This window comes from Prenolepis imparis, unplaced genomic scaffold (genome assembly GCF_030444845.1).
Source record: "Prenolepis imparis isolate NDT839.2.m4 unplaced genomic scaffold, iyPreImpa1.0 SCAF_34, whole genome shotgun sequence".
Lineage (NCBI taxonomy): Eukaryota > Metazoa > Arthropoda > Insecta > Hymenoptera > Formicidae > Prenolepis > Prenolepis imparis.
This window is the reverse complement of record NW_028141192.1, coordinates 309,962-319,335: the sequence shown is the minus strand read 5'-3', so window position 1 is coordinate 319,335 and position 9,374 is coordinate 309,962. Positions and strand designations below refer to the sequence as shown.

The following is a 9,374-nucleotide window of genomic DNA, read 5'->3' as shown; positions in this document are numbered from 1 at the left end:
AAGCAGTGGTATCAACGCAGAGTACAAGCAGGATCAACGCAGAAGTTCTAACTCGCTCGCAACCTAATAAGTTGGTGAGAGCTCTGAAAAGTGCAGCTTCGAATTGAGGTCCTTGATCGGTAGTGATAGTATGTGGAGCGCCATATCTTGCAACCCAATGTGAATAAAAAGCTGTGGAAACAGTCTCTGCAGAAATCTCAGTCAAAGGAATTGCTTCAGGCCACCTGGAAAATCTGTCGATCATAGTAAGACAGTATCTAAAATTTTTACAAGGAGGAAGCGGTCCAACAAGATCAAGATGAATATGTTGAAAACGATGATCCGGAACAGCAATCTTCTTGGGAAAATTCTTGGTATGTTTACTTACTTTCGCTCGTTGACAAGCAAGACAAGTTCTAGCCCATTCTTTAATATCTTTTCTTAAAGATGGCCAAATAAATTTCTGTTGTATCATCTTACAGGAAGAACGTGCACTAGGATGAGCCATTCCATGAACAACATCAAAAATTTTCCTTCGGAGTTGATAAGGAACATACGGACGAATATTTACAGTTGAACAGTCACAGAATATGGGAGTAGTTGAACCGGTGAGAATGAGTTTCTGTAATTTAAGAGAAGAATCAGTAAGAAGTAATTTCAATTCATCATCTTCTTTCTGAAATTCTGCTAACTCTTCTAGAGAAACTATAACTGGCATCAATACGGATTCAACTCTTGAAAGAGAGTCTGCGACAACATTATCTTTTCCAGAAATATGTTCTATATTTGTTGAAAATTGAGCAATAAAATCCATATGACGAATCTGCCTGGGAGAAGCTTTATCCAACTTCTGTTGGAAGGCATAAATTAAAGGCTTGTGATCAGTCCGAATAATAATTTGTCGTCCTTTCAACAAATATCTGAAATGTTTGATGGCTAGATAAATTCCAAGAAGTTCTCTATCATAAGTACTGTAGTTTCTTTGAGTACTATCAAGTTTTTTGGAAAAGAAGGCAATTGGTTTATTAATTCCATCTACTATTTGTTCCAGAGAGGCTCCGACAGCGAAGTCAGAAGCATCGCAAGAAAGGATAAGAGGCACAGTAGGAGCAGGATGGGATAAGGTTGTGACTTTCAAAAGTTCTTCCTTACATTTATCAAATGCTTCTTCAGATTCAGCAGTCCAGATAATTGGTCTTTTGTCTCTCTTTTTACTATCTTTGAGATAATCTGTAAGTTTTGCTTGATAAGCTGCTGCATTTTTTAAACACCTCCGATAAAAGTTAATAATCCCTATAAATCTTCTCAATTCATGTACTGTTTTAGGCTTTTTATAATCAATTATCGCCTTAACTTTTTCAGATGTTGGTTTAATTCCTAGCTTGGAGACTAAATAATCAAGGAAAGGAATTTCATCTTTTCCAAAAAGACATTTGGATAAATTTATTGTCATACCAAATTGCTTGAGTCTTGAGAAAATGATATGAAGATGTTGAGCATGTTCTTCTTCATCAACAGAAGCTATAAGGATGTCATCTAAATAGCAAAAACAAAAATCAAGACCAGACAAGACTATATTCATGAGACGCTGGAAAGTCTGAGCAGCATTACGTAATCCAAAAGGCATTACAAGAAATTCAAAAAGACCAAACGGAGTAGAAACAGCTGTTTTAGGTATGTCTTCTTTAGCTACTGAAACTAGATAATAAGCTTTAACAAGATCTATTTTAGAAAATATGTTTTTTCCATGTAGAGAAACAGTAAAATCTTGGATATGAGGAAGCGGATATCTGTCAGGAATGCCGCATTTAAAGCACGGTAATCTCCGCAAAGCCGCCATGTGTTTGGTTCACTCTTGGGAACCATATGAAGCGGGGCTGCCCAAGAACTGCTAGGTCTTGCAAATTCAATTTCTCGGGTGACAATCTGCGAGGAGTAGAAGCAACTGGTGGTCCTTTAGTGACGATATGATGTTCAACTTGATGGATCTTCATCGTGGAAATCGGAGCAAAACGTGTCAGCTCAGGAAATTCAGCTAGGATCTTATTAAAAGGTGAGGCAGGAGAAGTTGTACAAACAAACAAATGATCAACTTTAGATATTTTTCCTCTAAATGTTAGTCCGGTAACACTATCTAAAAGCCTTTTATTTTTTATATCTACTAAAATAGCATAGTAACTTAAAAAATCTGCACCTAAAATAGGTCTTTGTATGTCTGCTACACAAAATTTCCATTTAAGGCTCCTCCGCAAACCTAGATTTAAAATTAATGTTTTCGATCCATAGGTATCGATCTTGGTTCCATTGGCTGCAAAAAGTTTGAGAGAAGAAACTTGAGTTTTCTGTACAAACTTTTTGGGAAGAAGTGAAACATCTGCCCCCGTATCAACTAAAAAATTTATACCAGAGAACTTATCTGAGACAATGAGACGATTATGAGATAAACCATCTCATTGTTATCCATCTCAAAATCCAACGGTGCAACTAGTTTTCCTTTTCCGCAATAGATTTGGACATATCGCAAGGAATAGTGCATTTAAACGCTTTGGCACCGAATTTTTTATGGTAAAAACAAATATTTTTGGTCTCTTTATTATCTTTACTATCATTTTTATTTCTAGAAGATGATCTAAATCTTTTTCCTTTGTATCTGAATTTAGATTTGCTACGAGGACGCCGAACTTCTAGAGCAGCAATTCGTTTTTCAAGAACCGCAAGACTAGAGACTTTGGCAGCTTCTTTATCTTCGGAAGAAGCAATTGTCGCAACTTGAAGGCAATTATCGCGTTCCAAAATTTTATCAGCTAATTCTGCAAGTTTAATCAAAGGACTTTCTTCGACAACAGCCAGAGTGGCTTGAACTTGATAAGGTAATCTTTGCAACCAAATTGAATGTAAAATGTTGTCAGAAATAGCACCGCCAGCTAATTGCTTAATCTCTCTTAGTAAATCTGATGACTTTTTACCATTTAATTCAACTCCAGCTAATAATTGGCGTAATCGTTTTTCCTCCGAATCAGTAAATCGATTAATCAATAAGTTTTTAACATGAAAATATTTATCTTTTTCAGGAGGGCTTTCAATAATCTCAGAAACTGCAATTAAGGCTTGTTCGTCGAGATGTCTAATCACGGAGTTGTATTTAATATCATCGGAACGAATCCTATATAGAGAAAATTCACTCTCTAATTGAGCGAACCATAACTTAGGTTGCTTATGCCAAAAATTCGGCAACTTGAGAAGACGGAATTCGTTGGAATGGATCTCGTGTGACTGACCTGCTGATTATCACCAGTAAAACAGAGAGACGCAGTAGCCTGATGCTGCCGAATATCCATATTCTCTTCATTAATTGGAACTGTTGTCGTTGCAGGAGTCGCAATCGGAGATCGATCCAAATGCATCTTGAATTTCTCCTGAAGTACACGAAGTCCAGAAACTTGGAATCCTTGAAACTCGACGACTCGAAGATCTAGTCGATTCGAAGCTCACAAGGAGAAACTGCACAAGGATCACAGCAGAAAAACTGGGAAAACTCGAAGTTCTCGTAGATCACTGATTTTAAATATGCCGTATAATCCAAAATAACGGGGTCACCAGTTGTGGATATTTTATATAAAATAACTAGACTTCGGATGTATTTATAAATCTTTTTATATAAAGTTAGATGTGTACAAGCAATGGTTTTTATAAAGAATGATAATTGAATAAATGTTATAAACAAAATACAATCTGTTGTTAAGCATCATTAATATATAACTAGAAGTTAGTAACAAATTAATTGAATGAGGTTGGTAACAATAAAAGTTCCTAAAATAAGGCAGGAATCGGAACAGGAACGCCTGTGGGTATTTTATATAAAATAACTAGACTTCGGATGTATTTATAAATCTTTTTATATAAAGTTAGATGTGTACAAGTGAATGGTTTTTATAAAGAATGATAATTGAATAAATGTTATAAACAAAATACAATCTGTTGTTAAGCATCATTAATATATAACTAGAAGTTAGTAACAAATTAATTGAATCACAAAATCGCGCGGTCGCGAGTTGGCTCTTTAAATCTTGTTTGCGTGATACTTTATTATCTTATAAAGAATTTGCGAGTCTCCCTCGTGAAGAAGGTATGTTATTAAAGTTTGTGAGATTTTCGACGGGAGAGATAAGGAGTCGACGGGAATGAAAAGTTTCCGATGACGCTCCAAGAAAAAGCAAGTAACGGAACGAAGATCGCATCCCGGTATCCGTCGTCGCGGATCAACGCGGCGTAAACGTGCAAACACTCCGCATCGACGACAGCCGTACGGTTCTGTCAGTATACCCCAACTGGTCTACGAGCTCCTCACTATCGATAAGTACAATCAAGAGGCGAAACGCTTTCAGTCTCCGGAACGCTTCAGGACACCCCGTCGAAGAATACAGAAATATCACGAACGGCAAAGGCTTCCGTACGAGATGGTCGACCGGCGTGATAGCCCGGAATCCGTCCAAGTGCCCGAGTACGGGATGGAATCTAGACCCACGTCCATTGAAAGTCTCACGGAGTCGATGGACGCTGCAAATAACTCGGCGCCGAGTTCCGCGAACAGCAGCGTGTCTAATATCTCAACGAAGCCGATCGCGTTAGCGAACTCGCTCAACAGCGCCAGAGCGCTCTTCAGAAAGAAGTCCCTGGTTCAACTTATAAACAATTATGTTAAAGCAGGCATCGAGGAAGGGAAGCGACAGGCGAAGAAGTACATCCGCAAGGCGCTGTCCTTTGGCGTGAGATCGGGTTACCTGATCCCGGCCGATCGACAGGGTAACGTGCTTCACGTGTGCCCGACCCTGGACACGGGATCTTGGAGCACAAGACGAGCTGACGTCGAATCACGTCGGGGTCACCAGTTGTGGGTATTTTATATAAAATAACTAGACTTTGGATGTATTTATAAATCTTTTTATATAAAGTTAGATGTGTACAAGTGAATGGTTTTTATAAAGAATGATAATTGAATAAATGTTATAAACAAAATACAATCTGTTGTTAAGCATCATTAATATATAACTAGAAGTTAGTAATAAATTAATTGAATGAGGTTGGTAACAATAAAAGTTCCTAAAATAAGGCAGGAATCGGAACAGGAACGCCACAAGTTCTAAACCGAGTTCGACACCTGTTAGTTCGACAATGAATCAAACTACTGCTACTACAACTCGTGTAATTACATAAACAATATGTAATTAAAATTTTAATCGCTTATCTAATTAAAAATTAACCGATTTATGTCGTGTCATTTTAATCGCAAAAATCTCAATAATCCATTAAAATTATTTTCAAACCGATAAATTGCGAATTATACAAATTTTATTTTCTATAGTAACATGTCATATGATATGAAAGATTATAGATAAAGGGAGCCTCGCGAGAGAGACTTCGGAACTCTTTGATGATACGTCATCTCGTTCGCTCTTTATTCATTCTCGCTCTGCCTTCGACGACATCGAGAACCTTTCCTTATCTACAATAAATTCACGAATGTAAATATCTTTTAAATAAAAATTAAAACTTTTAATTTGCATTTTATCGGTTTAAAAATAATTTTAATGGATTAATGAAATTTTAGCGATTAAAATGACACCAAACACGACATAAATCGGATAATTTTAAATTAAATATGTAATTTGAATTACTTGTTCAGTGAAAAATTATCCAATTTATGTTATAATTGATGTCATTTTAATCGCAAAAATCTTATTAATCTAATAAAATTACATTCAAAAATATAAAATAAAAAATATAAAAAATTTAGTACAAACAAAAGCCATTTGTCACATAAATAAAACAAGCCAGAAAAGTAAAATAAGTAATATTAAACCTCGGGAGAGATTTCAATGCTTGTTTACAAGATATGAAAGAAGAAAAGAAGAAAATAAAGAGAAAGAGAGAGAGAGAGAGAAATTTGGCTTTTAAATTTGTTACATTTCCTATATGTCATTTCCATAATAATGTGTATAATAATATATATATAATATCTGAAAAATGACGTGGAAAATGTGTGTATATATATATATTATAAATTTAAGAGCTAAATTTTTCCTTTTAAAAAATACTGTGAATAAATGTTTTTGAAAAGAAACATCGTCATTTCGAAATATATACATGTACGATATATTTAAATAATTATATACCAGGTGTCCCATTTTAAAGGACCCACTCAAATATCTCATTGTTAGAAACACTGCGTTAAATCGAAAAATGTTTCCTACAAAAGTTGTAGGGTTTCGAGGGGGACATAACATAGTAATATTCATATGACCTTGGACGGCGTCTCCAAGATCAAATGAAAGTGAGAATGAATTTTGAAAAGAAGAAAAAATATTAGGAAAATAAAAAAATGCTTCAGATAAAAGTTGTTCAAATTAATTAGTAGAAAAAGATGTTATAATAAAAAATATGGGTTTCCATTTAAAAAATTCATTCTCACCTTCACTTGATCTTGGAGGCGCCGCCCAAGGTCATGTGAATATTACTATGTTATGTCCCCCTCGAAACCCTACAACTTTTGTAGGAAACATTTTTCGATTTAACGCAGTGTTTCTGAGATATTTGAGGGGGTCCTTTAAAATGGGACACCCGGTATATAAATATTTCGTATATACTCGTATATACATATATATACTCTAAAATGATTTTTTTAAAAATTGCATTTCTCGTGTTACTATATACATGTATTATTTTATCACCTCTTAGGCCCGTATTCATAGTCCGTTCTCATATTTAAGACCGTCTTAAGTACAGTCTTAAGACGCCCTCTAGATTCATAGTCGAAAAATGAGTAAGGAGACGATCTTGAATGCTATGAATACATAACTAATAAGATTATATTAAGCATGTGCTTATGTCAAATAAGATATGTATATGAAACATATTAAGCGTTCAGAAATAAGATCATCTTCGACAAGTTAAAACTTGATCAAAATCTCAAGTTTTAACTTGTCGAAGATGATCTTATTTCTGAACGCTTAATATGTTTCATATACATATCTTATTTGACATAAGCACATGCTTAATATAATCTTATTAGTTATGTATTCATAGCATTCAAGATCGTCTTATTTGACATATATATTGTTAAATAAGACTATCTTCGTCAAGTCGTGGTCAAAGAGGACTTAAGCAAAGTGAATTAAGGTTATGATAAAAGTAAATAAATAATACATAATGAATTTGGCAAATCTTGATATTGAAGATATTAATTTTTCAAATGATGAAGATAATGAAGAAATTCGTGCATCAAAACGCTACATTCGTGATAAACAAAATCCATTTGAATTTTATAATGGGCAAGAATTCAAAAAAAGATTTCGCTTTTCAAAAAATTCTGTGATGTTTGGTATTTTACCATTGATAGAAGAGGGATTGGCAAAAATTAATAACCGCGGTTTGCCAATCTCTCCTGTTTTACAATTATTGATCTGTTTGAGATTCTATGCAACAGCAAGTTTCCAGGTTAGTTTATATACATATGTTACGTCCTGTGGACTCCACGATTCTTTTCTTTCAAAGAATGCAAGGCGATGATTGAAAAATCACAGGCGTGGGATTAAGACTATGATCTGGCAGGCGAAGCAGCTGACCGGAGACGGTTAATCGTAAAAATAAAAATAAAAAAAGGAGAGATACATACCAGATGTAACTCGCGGTGTCTGAAATTCTCGCTTTGACTAGTTGACAACTCGCGCTTGAAAAGCAATAAAAATCTTTCTTTTAAAGGAAAATTTTACTTAAAAAGCAATAAAAACTTTTTAGAAGGAAATCTCCACTTGAAAATCAATAAAAATTTAGAAGAAAACTTCCACTTGAAAACGAATAAAATTTTACCAGACTAACAACGATAACCGAATCCAAACAAATGCCGCCTGACAGATCACCGAGATAATCTCGAGAGGATAATAAAAATATAAACCTCAACAAATTCTCCATTGGTCAAAACCTAGGGCCCTAAACAAAAGCCCTGACCAATCCCGATAAACTTTTAAAGTCAAGAGACGCCTCCGGGACTGAAAGGGCGTCATTGAAAAATTTCCTATTCGTCAGGAAATGTTAACAAACTAACGGGAAGGAGGAGCAAGAAGGTTTATATACCCGCGATATCCCTCGAGAGATTTAGATTTTTAGTCCGAACTTTCGAGCGCAGTTTGCCGTGTATAAGCTATCCGAGATCGTATCTAGACTCTTCGGACCTTTATACTTTCAATTTCGAAATCCGCTTTCAATTCGAATTTCGACGTTCGTTAGAGTGCAAGTGAAGAAAAAACATAGTGGAAGTCCGGAAGACCACACCAGACTAGAACCCTGCAGCAATTAACAACGCACTCTACTAACAGTAAGTCAAGACACACATATATGTATATAACAAAGGAACAAGATAAAGTACAATTTTCACCCCGTATCAAAATAATTCTTGGATTTAAGATAAGCCATCTTCTTTATCTCCTTTTGCGCAAGTGCTATCATATCCAACTCTAAACCTTCTTCTCCCTCTCTCTTTCATCCCGAAAAATCACTCAGGATTTCCCGTGATAACGGCGAGATCCGTGATTTCCTTCACCCCGAAAATCACTCAGGATTTCCCGTGATAACGGCGAGATCCGTGATTTCCTTCACCCCGAAAATCACTCAGGATTTCCCGTGATAACGGCGAGATCCGTGATTTCCTTCACCCCGAAAATCACTCAGGATTTCCCGTGATAACGGCGAGATTCGTGATACCGTTTACCATACCTTTCCCCTATCCAACATTATCCAGTCTCTCTCTCTCTCTCTCTCTCTCTCTCTCTCTCTCACCCTTCCTCTCTCTCTAGAATACTACAAGCGCAAGGAATAAGAAATAAAATTAATAACGACAGAATGAAACGAGAATAGTATTCCAAGAATTATTTCGAAATTGCACTCGATCGCCTCGATCTATTTTTCTTATCGTTCGTCATTCTTAGTGGACTACTTAAGAAAGCGGACTTCGAGAGCTGGGGCAAAGCATGCGCGAAATCGTCGGAATCGACGCCTGAGACAAGAAGTGGCTCGGGCTACGGCCTATTCATTCCCGGACGATAGTCCAACTCAAGAATTATTAGAGCGCCTAATTATAGAACACATTAATATAATAAATAAACACCGCGGAAATAGGAACCCTGACACTCCCCTTGACCCTCTGATTTCCTCTCCAGAGCCATCGCACATTCCATCTTCTGCACCTCAGAACCACCCTCCCTCTCCTCGTCTCAATCATTCTCCCTCCCCCTCACCACTTAATATAGAGTGTGACGAAGGTTGCACTTGCCAAGAGACAGCAGAAATCCCCTTCCTTTATAACGAGGCCTACTCCTTTTTAAGGAGACACATCGGGCAAA

At 36.2% G+C, this 9,374-nt stretch overlaps 1 protein-coding gene and 1 long non-coding RNA gene across 2 annotated transcripts; both read left to right on the top strand.

Annotated features, from left to right (window-relative positions):
- The first annotated feature begins 116 nt into the window (after positions 1-116).
- Positions 117-748, top strand: LOC145946972 (uncharacterized). Its single transcript, XR_014427102.1, has 3 exons — positions 117-353; positions 462-587; positions 680-748. It is a non-coding gene; the product is annotated as an uncharacterized LOC145946972 (long non-coding RNA).
- A 3,016-nt stretch (positions 749-3,764) lies between these two features.
- On the top strand, positions 3,765-8,332 carry LOC145946976 (uncharacterized). Its single transcript, XM_083056731.1, has 3 exons — positions 3,765-3,827; positions 4,188-4,874; positions 8,162-8,332. The coding sequence occupies exons 1-3, from the start codon at positions 3,765-3,767 to the stop codon at positions 8,330-8,332; spliced, it is 921 nt and encodes a 306-aa protein (XP_082912857.1).
- Positions 8,333-9,374: the final 1,042 nt, after the last annotated feature.

Coding starts and splice junctions, on each gene's coding strand:
- LOC145946976 (XM_083056731.1), top strand. CDS start 3,765: ATGAGGTTGGTAACAATAAAAGTTCCTAAAATAAGGCAGGAATCGGAA. Junction 3,828..4,187: donor CGGAACAGGAACGCCTGTGG/GTATTTTATATA, acceptor TGACGCTCCAAG/AAAAAGCAAGTAACGGAACG. Junction 4,875..8,161: donor GTCGGGGTCACCAGTTGTGG/GTATTTTATATA, acceptor TTTCGAGCGCAG/TTTGCCGTGTATAAGCTATC.